Source organism: Gymnoscopelus braueri (genome assembly GCF_963280865.1).
Source record: "Gymnoscopelus braueri genome assembly, chromosome: 19".
Lineage (NCBI taxonomy): Eukaryota > Metazoa > Chordata > Actinopteri > Myctophiformes > Myctophidae > Gymnoscopelus > Gymnoscopelus braueri.
In genome coordinates this window covers 21,439,606-21,460,159 of record NC_137621.1, presented here as the reverse complement: position 1 = coordinate 21,460,159, position 20,554 = coordinate 21,439,606, and the positions used below count along the sequence as shown (strand labels likewise).

General features: G+C 41.6%; 1 protein-coding gene across 1 annotated transcript in view; it reads right to left on the bottom strand.

Moving 5' to 3' along the window:
• The window catches only part of mboat2a (membrane bound O-acyltransferase domain containing 2a), an 82,582-nt gene that overhangs the window by 44,330 nt on the left and 17,698 nt on the right, over positions 1-20,554 (bottom strand). Inside the window, exon 2 of the mRNA XM_080413724.1 lies at positions 5,916-6,061. Within this exon, the coding sequence (XP_080269850.1) occupies positions 5,916-6,061 (146 nt within the window). The remainder of the gene's footprint in view (positions 1-5,915; positions 6,062-20,554) is intronic.

Here is a 20,554-nt window from a genome sequence, read left to right as displayed (position 1 = left end):
CTGACACGAACACACACACACACACACACACAATCTCTTGTGCAGCAGGGGTAAGCAGCTTCCAGAATCCAGATGGGTCTTTGAAGGGCCCAGTGTGTGATGGTCTGACATCAAACCCTCCAGGAGGGAAGGTGCCATACTGTGTTAGCAAGCAGAGTGGGCAAGAGAGGAGAGGAGGAGGAGGACAGTGGGGATATGGGGCGGGCAAGCCAATGGCAGCTGAAGTGTTAATAATGCAACAGAGTGTGTGAGAGAGTGAGAGTGAGTGAGTGAGTGAGTGAGTGAGTGAGTGAGAGAGAGCGAGAGAGAGAGAGCAGAGGGGCTAGACAGGGAGGAGACGGGAGCATGCGCTGCCATTTACATTGTCATACGAAGGAATACAGTAGAGTAGTACCATGCTGCGACCTTTAATTCACCTTGAAGCTGCAATGGAAAAGTGCTGTTTGTTTGCATGTGCGGTGAAGCTGAAATGACCTCTGAATATAGAGATGTTTAAACAACATCTGGTTTCTCTAATGACACGTAGAAAAATACACAGTCGAGTAAAATCCTGAACGTGAAGTTGGAAAATGCAACCTCTCCGAGTTGCAAGTGTGGATACATGAACGCGGGAGGATTTTACTATGTATACGTTTGTGTTACTGTGTGTGTGTAAGCCTCGGTATGCATAACATGGAACCATGAGACATCCTAAAATAAGCCAGCCATGTGCGGTGCCTCTGCCAGACAGCCCCCCCCCCCTCCCTACGGCTGCAGCCGGTGCACGTGTGTAATTTGTATACAACTATGTACACGCATGCAGCACGTGTACTGTATGTATGGGCATCCATGCTTGCATGTATGCCTTTGCACATGCACCGCTGCATGATACCAAGTGACCATTATGTAACAATTTCCACCGACAAATGCCTTTTGGCTCAATATACAGTAGTACGGTACTGTAGTAGTGCTTCCCTGACATTAAAAGGTAGGGTAAGTGATTTTCTTTGGTTAAAATAAGTGTTAAATAGCTCTATATTCTGATAGTACTCATTGCTATAGAGTGTTTGTTCAGTAAAAGGAGTCTCCTTGTCTCTCCAGCTCTTTATAAAACAGAAAATGCATTTTCGTTTCAGTTTCAGTTTCATTTCTAATTTTATCCAATCAGGATAGAGAACTCAATCAGGATATAGATTAAACAAGTGAAATTGGAAGTGATGACACTAAGAAATGAGCAGGCAAAATTGGAACTGGAACACTATAAAAATGAAGCTTAAAAATGGGTACTTTCTCCTGATTGGCTGAGATTTTGACACCTACCGGAAAAAGTTTTTTCTGTTTATTAAAGAGCCGGAGAGACAGGGAGACTCCTGTTACTGAACAAACACTCTATAGCAATGATTACTATCAGAATATAGTGCTTTAACCTTTTAACAAAATACTTTTTGTTTTAACCAAAAAATATCACTTACCCTACCTTTAACATTGCTCACGCTCAATCTCTAATTTAACTGATAAGATTTGCTTTTTCATTCCCGCAGTTGCTGTGTAATTTACATAGCAGGGTGTGGTGTAAAAAAAAACACCCGGCCAGGAACAGCTCAGCCAAGTACAATAAATACCATATGCTGGCTCTGTGAAATGTTGTCCGCTCCAAGTATTTATATGGGCTCATCATACTGCGTAAGTTACTGTAGCAGATAAAAATCCACTGGGCCACTTGTGTGGACATTAAGTTTGCACATCGATTCTGAAGTCCAATTAAACAAAGAGGTTTACATGCCTTGGTAAAATGGAGGGGATAAATAGTGTTTCTCATTAGGGGAATGGGGTTTGCCTTAAGACTGATTAGCACCATCCAGTTGGCTAAATGAAGTTCAAACCATGTGCTCTTAACCCTTTCAGACCGAGGACGCATCTGTGTCATTTTAAGATTTCTTTGGCTATTCAAAAACATAGTGCTGCACCGAGTGCCGCGCTATGAGCTTGTAGATATTTGATTGAAAAATCGTGAAAATGTGTGCAAATCTTTGAATATCTATTTTTTTCCATAGCAAAACACTTCTTGGGGGTCCCTGGAACAAAATATTTTTGAGATGGGAGTCCGCGGCCAAAATTCATATAATTTCGCTTGTTATAGCGACATATATATATATATATATATATATATGTTTTTTTTAAAGGGATTGTTGGCAACATTAAGCCTAAATTTGAAAAATATCTCCATATATATATTTTGCATTTTTTCCCCTCTATCAGCCACTATATAATGATGCTGGGGTGTTTTCCTGCATTGAAACACAGTCCTCTTTCTGAAATCCGTATATCCCTACTGTTTATGTTGGTGTCGGGCCGTAAATTAACGCACGCATGTGCGCATCCGTGCGCGTCCGTGTCCGTGTGAACTTTTTACTTTCGGTTAGAACCGGCAGGGGCGGGCAGTTCCGCGAATTGTATCCGAATAAAGTTTAGAAGTCCCCTTAACTCTATGGAAGTCCTCCTTGCGTCACCCCCTGGTGGTCGGGGAAACGAACTGCTGGAGTTTTTTTCTTTGTTTATCTCTGAATCGCCTACAATCCCTTTAACTGTTAGGATGTAGAAGACATTTGTAGAATCCCCCAGAAACAAAGATTTGAGTTACAAACGTTCACTTTGAAAAATATACATATTCAAAGATTTTCTCAATGAGCTTGTATATCTGCTATTTTTGAAAAGCCAAAGAAATCTTAAAATGACACAGATGCGTTCTCGGTCTGAAAGGGTTAACATCCACTCTCCGCTGTATAGTAAAATGCTTCAGCTAGACGTTGTGACACTATGGTGTCGGGGATACAAAAATGCCAACACCGCCAGCCACAACAAATAATATGATCTGACCGCACGCAGCCAACTTCAGCTGAGCCATGACGTACGATGGAGTTCAGATAGAGCGGCCTCTGATCTGGCCAGGTAGCATTTCACTTAGCTTAGCATTTTCCCACTAGCAGGTTGACTGGCTGGCTAACGTTTCTTTGGCCTGCTTCTTCACACACACACACACACACACACACATATACACACACACACACACACACGGGGGTGAGAGGCACTTATGGAGGCATTCTGCCAGACGTATAGCAAGTTGTCTATTACAGAGCAATAGCTTTCTAATTGGATATCAATTACCCGCCACTATCGATCCATTTACCTTGGCAAGGATGAGTGAGGTTAAGGTAGAAGATGACAGGGCGAGGGAGAGGGAGAGGTGAGGAAAGGAGACAGAGGGGGGGGGGGGTTGGTACTGGGAGACAGATGGTGGTGAGCGCAGAGGTGGAGAGAACAGTAAAAGAAAAGACAATAGAGTTGGAAGCATGTGAGACAGAGAGAGACCAGCACAGCTAGAGACTAAAAATACTTATTTGAGGTCAGAAGGTCCATCAAAGACAGAAATAGACTGTTTACATTTTTCTTCACTGGAGATATAATATTAGTCGTTAACCACATTAACCCTTGCCTTTTTTTGGGCACATTTTCATTGATTTATATTGTTTCAAAAATAGCACATCTACAAGGTTGTGAGCATGTACTGGGCTATTTTTGCTATTTGCCATACGTCTAAATACACAGGACTTAAGTAGTTCTATCTATCAAGGAGAACTCAACTTTATTTTCAAATTCTGCCATATGTAGAGGACACAGAGGATCAAAATACAGTTTCTATCAGACTACATTGTGGGCAAATAGTATACAAATACAAAACAACAAAAAATATCAAAAATACAAGGACAAAGGATACAAAAGAAAAGGTCCTAAGAATTGAACTACTGTAATTGCACGTTAAACCGGGGGTCTGGGGAGCAGCAATCTGGGAACCCATCGCCAACTGAAAATGAAAAACAGCGCCCTCTGCTGTTTGTTCTATGTCTGTTGGCTCTGGGCGGACGATAACGTAACACCAGAGCACAAGGAAACCGGTGTTTGTGATGCGCCTTCAGCGCATGACTTCCGGTTGGTGCGACTATGTTTTCATTCCCACTAACAATATTTCTACACGGAACACTAACACCACTTCTCCCAGAGAACATGGATCGTTTTGGTTATAAGCCCACTTGTTTCTATGATGAAAGAGTAAGTTAAAATGTGAATATATTTCCGTGGTTTTGTCTGCTCCGCGGACGCTATTGTTAAATTAGTTTCGGTTTGTTTCGAGGGGGAAAGATCGACGGACATGTGAATCCCGCCCACTACATGTGATTGGGTAAAGCGCGGCCTGCCTCCTGATCTGAATGCGCACTCGTTATGACGAACCTCCCCGACAGATTCCAACGCAGAGCAGAATCTGTTCTTGAGAGATTAGGGGAGCAGTAACAAGGCACATACAGTTAACTGTAATAAAACAAATGTAGTGCAATTAATGAGAAAATGAATGTGCAAGTAATAATAGGCTATGTAATAAGTCATCCACAGGATGAATAAGTAGCAGCATTATTTTCTTTGGTACAGTAGTACGAAGTGGCTAGTGCCGAGTAAAGGTGTAAGTGCGTGTGTGTGTACGTGCGTGTGTGCGTGTGTGCGTGCGTTTCCACAGCTCGCTTCAATGTGCTTCTTTCAAATAGATTTCTAAAATAAATAAATGAAATATAACTCTTAGCATAAAACAACACAGCAGCAGCTGTGTGGTATGACTAGAAGGTGTGGCTCAATACAGCCTACGTGTTACAATAATGTTTTATTTTCTCGGAACTTCCCCTCTATTACACAATATAACAAAGCACCTTCATTCATTTTTAACCGATATCAGACTTCTGAATAACAAAATGGTTAGAAGGGAAGTAACAGAATGTTAGAGAGATGGAAATATTGTGGAAATATTTATGTGGAAATATTTATCTGCAGACTGCTGAGAGATGCAACGTTTATATTTATATTTTCCATATTTCATATATTGAATTTAACCCTGTTCATTAAAATACCTCTATCATACTTGGAAAATACACAAATCTCTGTGTGTCTGTGTGTCTATCTTTCAATCTGCTTTGCAGATTGGCCAATCTAAGTGTAGCGTTTGTGCCGCTGTCATACTGTACTGATGTCATAAATGACTGACGCAGGGATTAAAGCAAAAAACAAATCTCGACTGAAAACCTTTGTTCGGCCAAGTCCCAATCTGTGATTTGTGAAACAGCGTGAAAGGAACCCCCCACATTAAGGCTGTGTTTCCTAAACAATTAACACAATATATAGAATTATGATGTTTAGGTAATATCATTCTACTACACCTATGCTCTACATTCAGTCAACCGGTTGAAGAAATTGCAGATTGAGGCTTTATGAAATATCCGAGACCATTGGGTTTAAAGCCGTCCCCACATCAACCAGAATACTACAGACTGGCAGCCGAATGAAGTCGGGACATCAGTCGGTTGAAAGGTGCGGAAAAGTTGCTGCTTACAACTCTCTCCACACAGTACTTTAGAGTCTGGATTGAAAGTTGAAAGTTTTCCTTTAACTCTGAGAGTACACTCTCAAGAGTTAAATTAACACTCAGGATATTACAGTGTAGGAAGATGGAAGAAACTAGGGATTCAAGTAGAAGTGCAACGGAACTAATCGATTATAAAAATAATCAATCAATTTGACAAACATTTTTCGATTTTGGGGGGGGAATTATTTTTACATTGAAAGTAAATAGCTAAAACAGCCCATTTACAAGCTCACAACGCGCCACAACTCGTCGCATCGCGGCACATTGTGAGCTTGTAGATTTGTTATTTTACACTATAAAAAAACGATCAGATACATAAAAAATTCAACAAATTAATGAACAAAAGGTACTTCTCGATTATTCGAAAAACTAATTGATTGAATAATCGCTAAGAAAATGAGCGATAGTTGCGGCCCCAGACTGACGGACAGACTCACAGGGAGCGACAGAGCAAAGAGAACGAGCCACTCACCAGCCGAAGCAGAAGAGAGCCAGGTAGAAGCCCAGCAGAGTGGCCACCACATGTCTGATGAAGGGACTGGTCTTACTGGGGTGCAGGTAGAGCCGGAACCACACCGCCGTCAGCAGGGCAAACAGCTGGCACACCACGAAATTCACCTGCACACAAACACAAGAGGCCAGATGATGTTTCAGTACATTTGTGAACATTTTGTAGAGGGACAGAGCTGCTATTACTGTATGTGCCCGGGGGGGGGCGGCCACAGCTGAATGGACGCCTGGGGAAACAGAAGGTCCCTGCAAGGTTCGATTCGCGGCCCCGGCGCTGTGTCGAGGTGGTGTCCCTGAGCAAGACACTTAACCTTAATCAGCTGGGTGAAGCTGCAAACTGAACTTTCCCCTGCAGGATCAAATGGGTCTAAATTATAATAATTTATCAATTAATTGTATCAAGATTTATATTGACTAGGGGAAGTTAGATGGAAAGTTAAACTTCACCGTTTTTCCAACTTCAATCCTGTTGTTTTGATGTGAGGAGATCAACTCAGTATGGCAAAATCTCCACGAAATGTTGACGTCAAACATGTTGTTTCACGTCACCTGGTGAATCAGGCATACATAATGGATATCGGAATCAGAAAATCTGAATACACGTTGTCACATTAATTTTTTTATGCATCATTTGTAGTTTCTTTTTGTGACAAGAGAGGAAGATAAAGAGAGATAGAGGAAGAGCAAGGAGAAAAGCACAGGATAGACACACAGGTTAAATAATCTCCTCATATCAGAACAACTGGATTTAGGTTGAAAATCGATAACGTTTCTCTTTAAAGGGGAATAAACCCTACGCTGATCTAGTAATTTGTTTTCTAGTTCAGGTTGAAAACTACACCAGATTGAAAACATAGCAGGCCAGTAAGAAACAGAGCTGTTAAGATTTAGATTTATGTCTCCATGTCTCCAGAACCACAGGTTCCATTTGGACAATAATCTGATTGAAATCATTCGGATTAGAGATTCCAACTTAACCGTTTACATTAACACTAAATAACATGATTCACGTTTCAGGAGCCAATCACACAATTCATCTGTGTGTACCAGAGGTAGTTGGACAATTGCCAGAACGTTCAAGCCAGCCATCACATCCCCTACATTATGGGACTGATCGACAGGTTGCATATTTCCTCCCTGACCCCGTGTTAGAACAAGCACATGAAATTACATTATGTGGATTTTAGTGGGTAAAAAATTCACATAGTGGGTATTTTATTGCCCCGGGGTCAGACATGTACAAACACTTTATTAACCCTAAGCATGGCCATCTTATGTGCTGCAAGCTGTAGGCATTCGATCAATCGATCATGCTATCTCCAATAGCCTACGTTTCATTCCCCGTTAAGATGATGTTCTGCAAGTCATGTTGCATGAGGTGTGCAATTTGTCATACAGAAGGGTTCGTTACACAATGTCAATGTGAAGTATTTCCTTACAGTAGTGTAGACTACAAACACACGTGCCCAGCCCACACAGTACTGCACATGCACCTCTCACCTACTGTACAGTATTATCTCATATTTCACCAATTAAGAAGCCATAATATTGTAAAACTGATTGATAAGACATGTCATCTCTCTTCACGCTCTCCTCTGTGAATCATTAAAAATCCAAGATTACACAAGTGTGCCTGACTGATAAGTGTATTCCTGATACTGGGCGTGGGCTCTTTATGATCTGAAACCATTGTTACACACTGCACTCCCTCACACAGCAGATGACGATAATTCTATCGCTGTACTTTTACAGAAGAGCTCACTTTTAGGTGAAACATTTTAGTCAGATAGGTCCAGGAATAGCTGGGTTAGAGAGTCAGTGGCTGTTTTAGAGATTTTTTCTTTTTTCTTTCTTTCATCACCTAATGTCACCTAAGCCAGTGGGGACAAAGAGTCTTTAATCCAGGCAATAGACAGCTTGACTCGCCCTAGTAAACCGAAAACAATGGGAAGCGTGTGGCTCTCTCTTTGATTACCAGGACTGTATGCTCAGTCCATATGGTGAGACTGCAGTGCATCCTACCCTCTCCTTCTGTAATGTAACTTTGCATCTTGCCTGCGGATAGCCTGGTTTCTATTCACTGTTCAGCGCGCAGGTCCTGACTAGAGCCCGTCCACTCCAGAACTGCATCTGGTCATTTGTGTTCATTTTTCCAAAAGAGTCCGTCTACAGGATTGTATAGAGTAGGCTTAATTGTTTTAGAAGGACTTAAGGGTGCATTTACTATTTTTATCGATTGGAGCGCACTAGACCGCTTCCGTATATCTGCACGGACCAGACCTGCAAACGGCAAAGCCAATGTACAGTATGTCAGCGTCAGTTAGGATTTCAAAACCTATCACCCATATAATGGTTTGATTCCAGGCGGTTAAGCTTTAAATGCCTGCTCCGTACAAGCCAAGGTCATGAGCCTTTCTGGAGAGCACAGTTATCCAATGGGCCGATCGTGTAGGGGTGTGGTGTGTGTGCGTGTGCGTGTGCGTGTGCGTGTGCGTGTGTGTTTCAGAGCTTGTTTGTGTCATCTCATCTGTGTGTCCGGCCAATAAGAAGAGACATCTAAGGGGTGATGGCCGATGCGTCTCAGTGTCAAGGATCCATCAGACCCCTGTGCCTAGTAATTCATAATTGTGAAATCACACTCGTGTGCACATGCAGCAGCGCATGCACACATACACTTAAAAGCTATTCATCCATTTCTCTCCCTGGCCTACTGTTCCTTACAGGCAAGCACACACACACACACACACACACACACGCCTACGATTGACTACAGGGCCAAGAGGTCTAGACGAGCAGAACGACATTCGACTTCAGAGCCTGCAAGGTCCAACAAAATGCTTAAATTACAATTTTCTTCTTTTATTTAATATATTTTCCTCCCAATTTAAGTTGAGATGCAAATTCCCATTTTTTTGTCACTGCTGACCCTTACTGGTTGGTCTTGGAAGGGTCTGCAGACAACCATGTGTCTCCTCCTCCAAAACACGTGATGTCACCAGTCACTTCATTTCACCTGACAGCGAGGAGGACGCAACGCATGTGGAGGACCACACTGCATCCCTGTCAGTTCAACAGCCTGCTGAACAGGTGCCCTGACCAACCTGTAGGATTAACTAATGTAGCAGCAACAGAGATCCCCACCCGGCTTCCTTAACCCATTAAGACCTGGAACTGTGTCATTTTTAGATTTGAGCTAAAAAGCATTTTACACTTTAGGCTATTCAAAAATAGCAGATATACAAGCTCATAGCGCGGCACCGAGTGCCGCGCTACGAGCTTGTATATCTGCTATTTTTGAAAAATCATGAAAATGTGTGCAAATCTTTGAACATAATATATTTTTTAAGCGAACATTTTTAACTCAAATCGTTGCTTCTGGGGGTCCCTGGAACAAAATATTTTGATGGGGGTCCGCGGCCAAATACATATAATTTTGGGGGTCCTTGACATGAAAAAGATTGAGCACCACCGATATAGAAATATACGTTTTTCAGAATACTGTTGAGATTTAGGAGACATGTAGAATCGGCTTCAGGTCTTAATGGGTTAAAAAAGTTAAAGAATTGCTAAAATTACGCAGATGCCGCAGATGCTTTCCCGGTTGTAATGGGTTTAGACCCGAGGCCGATTAAAAAAAAGTTTTCAGAAAATATGTTTTTTTTTATTCAATTTTTTTTTAACAATTCCTGTTTCTATATACATAGCGACATCTAAAATGACACGGATGCTTTCCCGGTTTTAAAAAGGTATAACAACGTATAGGCTTTCCTGGTCTTAATAGGTTCATCTAAACATGTATTTCCAGAGTGGAATTTTAACACACAGAATTTTGCAGCGCAGGGAGTACAATAGCCAACTGTCTTTGTATAAAGATCATGTGAACAATGAACAGTGAGTGAAAGTGTGTAGGGATCAATCTGAGAACCCACAACTATCCGTTTACAGTACTGCATGTTTAATGACAGTGAACACACACACACACACACACACACACACACACACCCATGGGCTGCAACCACAAGCAGGAAAGCCTCGTTTGTTCTCCTAACTAGAGCTGCGGGTTTGTTTATGGTTATGTCAGAGTGACGTGGCCTGCCCGCCCTCCCATTAGCCAATTTTAATATAATAAAGGATGTGTAGAAATAGTGGACCTTAAATGTACTGTAATTAAGGGGGTGGAAATATTATATGTATTTGGCCCCTCATTTGTAAAACAAATGTACATATAAAATCAAATATAAAATCAAAAATAAATACATACAGTATAAGAAAAAATGGTGGGCACTGTTGTCAGGGCCCCACTGTTCCAGTTACCCCACCCACCCACCTACAATGGTCATGTATTTGTTTGTATATATGGCAGTATATATGGCAGGGCCCAACTGTCATTTTTGAGTTGTATGACAATGAGCAGAGATGAGGAGACGATTGAGCTAACGGTAGCTGGTAGGCTAGCTACCATTACATCAGGTATATATTAATAATCAGTGCGATTATCCATATAGCCTATGCTATTGCATGTTTACAGCCACGCACACACGCACGCACACATAGACACACAGGATACAGGATAGGTGGGCACTAGGGATATCTGGGCACCTCGATGTAAAATTGGCTATTTTGTCCAAAATGTTAAGATAAAATATTTGAAAAATGGTCTCAAGTAATGTAAAGTATGTATGATGTGTGAACATGCACGGTCATTATCGGTCATTATCCAACTTAATTTTATCCTTCAACGTCTTGTTTATGCCCCAAAATGAAAGTTTTGTAGCAATTGTATAGATATTAGACCTTAATTGTCAAATGTTAAAGCATTTTCTAATCATGTACACTTTACTTAAAAACATTTTCAAAATATTTTATTTTTTAACATTTTGGGGGGGAAATGGCCAATTTAACAGAGGTGCCCACTTGGTGCCCACATATCCTGTTACCAGATGTTGCCTCTTATAAAGCCATATTCTATTATAGGCTACTGTATTTAAAGTACATTTGTTTAGCCAGTTCACACTCAATGGCAAGTATTGCTATAACAAGCCACACAGGCTTGCAGAACGGTTTCCCATTATATCTTTAACTGGGTCTGAAGCCCTTGCCAGCTACATGTTTGCATATGTTTTCTTGTCCTGTATGTCCATGGTTCTGGTATAGCACAAAAATGTGAGTTCAGTATACTTTTTTTTGTCACAGCCATGGAAATGGTACACTGTTACACTGCAAATGGTTACTCATCCGATTGTGTTACCTGCCTATGCATTGCGGGACGCGACAGGACAGGACACATATTGGATAGCAGTGTCGCACATATAAGCCTAGTAATGAGAGAGCTAATGTGTTGAGTGTTGACTATCCGTGGCATGATTTATTTGTGTAAGAAATCAAATAGGGCTTCTCCTGTCCACTTGTTGCAGACTCGTGCAGAATTATGTGGCTGTAGGGGTTTGACACATGCGCAGTGGGCCGCCAAAGTTGAAAGCATGTAAGGTAGTTTATTGGATTTTCCAAGGCATGCATATATTTGTGCAAAGTTTGGAGCCAAATGCACTACTGGTGTGCCATTAGGAGTGGAATGGATAAACGGCGTACGGCCGTGCGCTTTGTCTATTCTAACTGTAGGATAGGATGGATGTAGTACTAGTACTGTTCAGGGTGTGACCTCACTCAGGACTTATGTAGATAGCCTAATTAATGAGTACAGTAGGAGCCAGTTTAAGACAAAGCAGTGAGGTGCTCTGGAGATGCAACTGTTGAAAAATGGAAGAGAAGGGATGGCAGTGTGTAGAGGAAAACAAAGCAAAAAAAAGATCGATCGAAACTAAGTCACCACAGCATTAGCGATCCAAGTCACAAATTCATCCTGCTGTTTTATAATAAAGTAATTAAGCCCCAAGCGGTCGTGGTTTGCAGTGATTTTAGAACAGCTGAGGGGTGTTGTTAGGCAGAACATGGAGCAGAATGCCTAAACCCCCCTTAGCTGTTCTAAAAATCACAGCCTCACAATCCTGCATGGCTTATTGCTTTTATAAAACGGTTATGCCTGCCAACATGAGAAATAGGTATCTTAGACATATCCTCATTAAAACAGTTTTAATAACAATTTCAGTTCACAACTGATTTCTACAAGAAACCAGTCCCACACTGCTTGCACAGCTTGCAAGGAAGGAAGTTGCTATGCAAATGAATGGAATGCCCCCAATGGTGAATATTGTCCCCCTTTTGTGAACATGCCATTGTAAATGTGAAGTGAATAAATATTGAGCAACTGCATGGCCTATTTTTCACCTAAAATACTATCAGAAATTCACATATATTTTGAAACAATTTGTTTGGCACAGTAATACATGCAGTCACAGGTGTGCACACGTACAGAGCGGATTCAAACCCTGCTCAGCTAATCATAAGCAAGGACGAGAGCTATCAGTTTCATAAAGGCCTTGTTCACACCAATATATTAAATGTATTTCAAATGAGATAATCCATTACAGCCGTATAAATGCATTCTATTTTGATGCCGGTGATACGGTATGCACATATGCCATATTAATGCATATATGAACTAAACTGAATGTATTTTAACAGCTTTTTGTCTGCAAATCACCTTAAGGTATTATGGCTAAATGGTCTGCTTTTCTATAGCTTTATCCAACACGTTTTTCAATGCGTGTTAAATTCCCACATTCAACCATTCATACACACACATTCATGCATCGAAGCTGGAAGCAACCATGCAAGTTACCACCCTCATCGGAAGCAGTTCAAGGGGTTCAGTGTCTTGCTCAGACACTTCAACACAAAGCCAGGGATCTAACCGGGAACCTTCCAGTTCTCAAACGGCCACTCTACTGTACCTCCTGAGGTGGTGACTGAGGTAAGGTTACATTAAACCAATCAGATGGAAGTAGGCTTACAGTACCGGTAATCAAACAGAAAGGCCTGCTTCCCATTGTTTTCTGCTTGATAGTGTGTGAGTCAAGCTGTCAATTTGCCTGGAGTACAGCCTCTTTGTCCTCACTGGCTTGTAATAGGTGTAATAGGCCTCCTCTGCTTTCTCCCTTCACCTGCAAACCTCCACTTCAAATAGTGTTTACATGACCCACAGCTCTGGATGTCATTTCATGCTGTGTGTGGATGTCATTTCACGCTTTGAGTGCTGTGTAAGCTGCACTCAGTGGAGTCTACGAACTACTGGCAGGCCAACTGACTGACTTGATTTCCTGGCTGGCTGGCTGGCTGGACATTGCACACTTCATCATAGACTTAACCCAGAGATTAATCCAACGGAGACCAAATGACATGGTTGAAAGACACCTAGTAAAACGATAGCCTACTATCATTTCTTAATTGGAGCTCCGTCCTAGCAGAAGTTCAGGGATGTCTCTCCGTCATGCTGTATCTATCTACAGTACTTCTCCCCTTGCCCTGTAATCTGTTTTTAACTGTTGTACTGTCTTTGGCACCTGAATTTCCCCAGCGGGATCAATAAAGCTCTTATCTTATCTTCTTATCTTCTTCAGGAGCAGCACCATACCTCCCATAAAGTCACTTCCTTTCATCTATACATGCTCACCTAACCCTCTTCCACCCCTCTTGGATCTCACATCCGCATTAACTATTTAATTTTTGCCGTTGATTAAACACGATTAATAGAGTAATGAATGATGAACTTGACCTTTTTCATGTTTGCCAAAGTGAATACAATCCTATCTTGATATTTTCCCGAATATTTTTTAAGTTAAAGCGGCACCATGTTGTCTTTTTTTTTATGAATAAAATGTAAATTTGTCCAATCTGTATGGTAGAGTATGTTCATACAATATTATACAAATATAATACAATTGGGGTGGTTGTATTTTGTCTCCCTGCTCTTCTATTGAGACATTTGGATGTCAAAGGTCGTGTCCCACCTAGACACAGGATCTTACACAAATTTTGACCTGATGGTCCATATTCAATTTATCCACTGAGCAAGCAGGCAGGCTCTATCAGCTAAATGGTAAAAATGTCAGCACTTGCGCAGGAAACCGGATTGAACCACTGCCATAGCAACATACGTTTTACAGAAAACTGTTAGGATTTAAAAGACATTTGTAGAATCCGCCTCAGGTCTTCATGGGTTAACATACTTCGTTCACATTTGGTGACATTCTTACTGCTTTGACTGCACATATCCACTGTTGTCAGAAAACATCTTTGGCGTGAAATGTTGGGACTACTGTGACGTTGAGCCACGCGGTTGTAAACTCGCCGCACTCTCTCAGTCGGAGTTTGTTATCTCTGAAAGAAACAGCTACAGCAACAACTGGACAAATTCAACCTCACAATTAAGTTGACATGACACTGCTGAGATTCTTTAGCCTTCAAGAATTGCTGAATGAATATACTTGCAGCCATTTGCCTTGTCTTCAGTCAGTGTGTACGCAAATAAAAGTGTTTGTGTATGCATATTCAGTGCATACAACAAAGTGTCCAGTGTACAGTATGAATTTCAAAATCGAATTTAGAAATAAACATTTGTAAGTATCTAGCTACTTATTAAGAGTGGAAGACTGGTTGTGTCATCTGGACCTATCGCTTTTGTGTTCGGAATGAAGGCTGAGAGTGCTAACAGATTGAAACCAGCCCCTCCCTAGATATTGCACATAGCTTTGTAGGGAAAGAATTCCTTGTAACCGCCTGGAAGGGTGTGATAGGCGAATGGTATTGTTCAAGGCAGGAGCCAATGTTTGGGAGAAGCAGAGCTGCATTAAGCGCAAGCATTGCCATCGGTCTATGACTGGACAAATTTGTATGGTGAATTGGCTCCTTTGAAGCGTTTAACCAGACAGAGGATACAAGGACTGTTGTAATGTCCTTTTTTTTCAATCCAGTATGAAAAATAATCATTCTTCCATTTTACAAAATTGGAGACTAGAATAGATTTGCACCAAAACAGTGGCAGCAGCTGTATAGCTGCATGAAACATTTATGTTGGGTCTAACGGCAGCCTTCCACGGTGAACCTTTTCATTTTGTATTCATCTCATTGACACAGCCCATTTACTTTGATGATTGCAGTGAATTTCAGTTGCTGTTTATAGCAGAATATGAAATCGATCAACACGTTGAAGTAGTTCCTTTGTTTATTCAGACTGAGTTATTCATATACAGTACTGTGGTGCAACTTATTATTATGAACTTTGAAAAGTTGAACTCAGAGGTGTAGCTGATGCAATGTCGAAAGTGAAAATGGACAGCTTTGGTTTACTGAAAAAAACACTTCCTTTTTTTGGCCATACTGTACCATCAAAATCTCTTTTATCACGTCTCTCGACTACAAATAAACTCATCAATATTCGATCAGCAAGAAGATAGCTGTTGAAATATTATCTGAGGCCTATTTTTTTCAAAGAGAATCCTTTGGCATTGATGAGATGCGTGGGAAATCATTCTGTTCAACTGTGAAATAGCTTGCTTTTGTAACTGGACCTGTTGATTACTGGCAGGTTTATCTGAGATCTCAGCTGCCCTGGAGCTGTCCTGACTGACTGACTGCCTGACTGGCACAGAGAAAACACAGTTGATTAATGAACCAGGCCACATCTGAACAGAAAGTAATTAAGGCTGTTGTCATTTTGCTCCTGACAACAGAAATAGTGCATGGTGTGTGGCTGTGCACGTGCACGTGCACAAACAGGCAACAGCGATACGTGCATGCGTACACACGAGCACACCGAGGCACATGATACATATACGGATACTTAGGTATGCTCACGTGCGTGCAATCATAATTATGCATAGTCACTCAGACAACTGTATAGGGATTCAGAGCATACTTATACGCTTCCCCTGCTACGACCACAGTGTTCTAGGGCTGACCGCCATCCTCTACCTCACTTTGCTTCATTGAACAATCCACCATAAATATTGCTTTCTTCTCCCAGAACAATTTGAGCACATCTTTGAAAATATATATTTTTTTAAAGCAAACATTTTTAACTCAAATCTTTGCTTCTGGGGATCCTACAAATGTCTTCTAAATCGTAAAATAGTTTTTTGAAAAAAGAAGAAGAAAATATGTTGCTATAATCAGTGGTTCTCAAACTTTTTCATGTCAAGGACCCCCAAAATTATATGAATTTTGGCCGCGGACCCCCATCTCAAAATATTTTGTTCCAGGGAGTCAGGACCCCCCAGAAGTTGTAACAGAGTTAAAAATGTTCGCTACGGAAAAACATATTCAGTGATGTGCACACATTTTCACGATTTTAAAAAAAATACCGAGTGCCGCACTATGAGCTTGTAGATCTGCTATTTTTGAATAGCCCAAATAAATCTTAAAATGACAGAGATGCGTTCTCGGTCTGAAAGGGTTAAAGAAAAACACATAGATCTTACTACTCTTGCAACTGTAGCATTACTGACTTGTGGTTATGGTATACACGCACGTGCTCCAACGTGGGGTACCTCTCACGACCTCGTGCTGGGTGTCTGCTTCATTTGAATGAGGCTGGCGGTTTGAGAGCTAATTGCATCAGAGGAGGGGCGACATAAGTGATTTGATTTATTTAAAGTCTCCATGTTACACTCGAGTGTCATCTGGAGCCCTGGGCATGCACTTCTTGTCAATATTAGGTATGAATAGATGCTGCTCGTTGTGCTCTGAAGCATCAAGCAGACAGCTCATCCACAGGGACTTATGTAATGGGTGTTGTTGTTTTGGGCTGTTTCACACTTAAGTGCCCAGCTGTATCCCCTCTGTTCATATGCAGAAGTGGTGACAAACTGTGACAAATTATGTATAATAGCCTAGGGGTATAAGAAATTATCGATACACTTGAGTATCACCATACTATGTTTTGTGATACTGTAAACTGTATTGATTCTCAAAAACACAAATTAATAAAACATTTAAAAATATTTTATTGATACAGGTAAATTCCTTTCCTAATGTTGGATGTTACAGGGACTGTGATAAATACAAATGTAAAGTCCACTGTACTGACTGCATAAAACTTTTTATTACTCAGATTTTATCCATAATGGTGATGTGTTCTTCATACTTGTATGAGTTTTCCTACTGGGCTTGTTCTGATTGGCGATTTAATCATTATATCCGAGATGGAAGGGAAAATCCCAGATTGGTGTTTTCCTACGCTGATATTATATGTATCTATTTGGCAACATTTCTATTTGGCTACATTTCTACAAATGGATAAATGAACAGAGGATTTTAATGTGTATTGAAGGCTATGAGACTCTCGCGCAATCACAACCTTTGTTTTCTCCTCCACAATTTTCACAAGAAGTCTAAACGGACTCCACAGCAAATTTTTAATAAATGTTTTTGCAACAAACTCATGTGCCAGAATGTTTCCTCATTAATAATAGATACATGTCCCTCGTCCATTATTTATTCACTCCAAAGTAGACCTTACCCAACAGTACAGTATATAGTGCATTGTTTATTTTTCTCCTGCAAAGCGGCTTGCAGGAGATGCATACGGTAGCCTGCGATAGAGAAGAAGCCATGTTCCACTATAGGAGGAGGATGATTATCTGTGACTCGGCCAAAAAAGATTCCATTCTGGAAAATAAAAAATGTGATTCGCAACATTGAGTCTGGGGCTAAATTATACTTATCTTAAAATTGGCTTAAGGGAGGACCGACTGGTGGGCGGACGGACGACGTCGTCATGCTTATGTCACTACGACTCAGCCATAACCATATAAGGAGTTCCCAATGCAGCTACGGCCACCACTCCGACCACTTAACACAGCAGTGGTCAGGGGGAGGGCCACCTGCATTTTCAGAGCATGTTTATTTTGTCATGTTGAGCCCGTTTATTGTGTTCCACCTTGGATTAATGGAACTAACGTAGTATAAGTTCTTATTCATCGGGATCACTTTATTTTTTTTTACAACTTTATTTATGGTATTTTCAGTTATTAGGACATACAACCCCACATATACCCCACCCTCCCCGGTTCCCTCACAAAAAATAAAATTACAACAATAAAACAACATTTATAAATGGGGGAGAATAAAATAAAATACGAGAGCAGTAAATAATTGAAGTTCGAGTTGAAAACAAAATAGACAAAATAAATGAAATTAAAATTAAAAAGAAAAATTCCTAATAAGCTTAAGGGGGTTTAGCGTATCCAGACCAGACAGTTAGCAATGAATTTGGCAAATATAGGGTACCACACATCCAAGTACAGTTAGAGAAGTGACCAGTATTTCTAGAAACCACAGTAAACAGGAACAAAATGAAAACACTTAGTGAGTCAAAATACAGTATCACTTCCAGTAGTTGTAGGAAAAGACAGTAAGGGTGAATTCAATAAAAGGGGACCAGGCCTTTATAAATTTTCGGCGAGACTTGTATCTGTTGTACCTGAGCTTTTCTAATGGAGTAAAGGACAGCACATCCTTGAACCAACTCGTAAACGTTGGTGGTTTATCTGATTTCCAATTGCGGAGAATAAGCCTCCGGGCTATAAGTGAAGAGAACATCGGGATCACTTTTTAATATTAGTATTAATAATAACTATGTTAATAACTATGTCTACCATTATTAAAATCTTAGTGTTTCACCAATTATTTGGGGACCCACATACCCTCGCGGCGCACCAGTTGGTCCTGGCCCACAGGTTGAGAACCACTGATTTAGACTGTGTGAACGGTTTCTGAGATACCCAGAGAGCATGAGTGTTCATCTGAGGCTGTTCATCTGAGCTCCATCACACAATCCACTCAAGAAAAGACTGGGTCCTCTCGCACTCCCTCTGTAGCCACTTATCTCCTTCCTTCAAAAGATTCCGCAGATGAGGAAAATGCCTGAGCTATCACGTAGCACTGTCACACGTATCTAGGACGTGTGTGTGTGTGCGCGCGCGTGCGTGCGTGCGTGCGTGCGTGTGTGTTTACATGTGTGTTGGTGTGTGAGTGGAAGAGGGAGACAGACACCCTGCAGATGTGATAGCGTGTAGCAGGCGCCAGCTAGCGATTAGCGCTGGTGGGCATTAAGCTATGGAGTTCCAGTGTCTGCCAGGCTCGGCTGGGCTTGAAGGAGGTGCTATGGTTTCTCTCTCTCTCACACACACACAGCGAGCGAGAGGAGGAAGTCATTGTGGATGCAGTGGGAGACGGAGATAAGCCCGCTTCCTGAAGCTCATTATGGGGCACCTAACCCACAGGAGAGAAAATCACTGTGTGTACACGTATCTGTGTGTGTGTGTGTGTGTGTGTGTGTGTGTTCGCGTGCACACTGAGTCAAGAAGGTAGCACTGCCCCTCCAGGTTAGAGCAGTACTTTCAATGCTCATCATAGTTTCCCCTCTTTTTTCCCCTTTCTTCTCTCAAACTTTTCCTCCTACAGGTCCTTTGGGAATTCGCCAGCCTAGAAAGGCACATACAGTATATTGAGTCTAATGATATTTGCTGGCTTTATCAGCCTGATAAGTGTACTTGTGTTGGGGCAGCAGTGGCTCAGGGGACTGCGTGTCAAAGTGTCTTTGAGCAAGACACTAAACCCCTAATTGCTCCCGATGAGCAGGTTGGTGCCTTGTATGGTTACCTCCGCCTCAGTGTGCAAGTGTGACAGTGTGAGTGTATCTGTGTTGTTGCTATGTGTGTGTGTTTATGGATGAATGTGAAATACATTGTAAACCACTTTGAATGGACAGAAAACCCTAACGCTATATAAATGCAGAGCCATTTGCATTTACCAAATCAGTCATGGTATAAGAAATAGTTCATAAATAGAAGTACAGTAACGTATTAAATATTTACATGCAGTAGTGCGATACAACAGTGTGTCAATGTAACACACACAATGGATTCAGTCCATTCGAGGCATTACAGACGTTTCCCTGTTTGTCTACTTCATTGTCCTTAGTTTATCGTACAGTACTTTAGGCGCAGTGGTTGTGACATTGATAGACACATTTTTAAAGGCTCTGAGTCTGCATGCATCGTGAAGTGCTTGCATTGCCATGTAAAACTTCCCCCAAAGCATTTATCAGCAAACACAGGTACTGCTGGCCTCTCTCCCTCTCTCTCCCTCTCTCTCTCTCTGAGAAACTGTGAAGCCAGGAGGCGGGGCTATAAAATGCAGTAATGGAAGTTATTCCCAGGGGCCTACGAGAGACTGATATTCATCTGGGTAAAACTGGCTGGTGGAGTCTAACCTGCTCTGCTCCCTGGTCTGACTGCGTTGGCTCACTGCGTAGCTTTTCCCGTGGGACCATTACTTTGTTCTTTCCCTTGTGCCCCTCTGACAGAAATAGTACCGCAAACACACACACACACACACCTAACTCCCATGGTTCTATTACTCGTCATCATAAACAGCACTGAGCTGCTCCGTACCGTCGCATCACATGGCTCACATGGCTCAGCTTTAGCACCCAGGGCGGCCTGAGGTGTTCCCTTTGGAAGAAGCAACACTACACCCCCTTTTCAGGCCCCAAACAAACTAACCACAGCGACTGGTGGGTCCCGGAATTAACCTATTTAGCTTTCAAGTCAAATATATCGTAGCTCAGCGCGGCAGCTCACCTGGCAAGAGCGCATACCACATATATAGGGCTGTCCTTCCTGCAGCTGGCATGGGTCC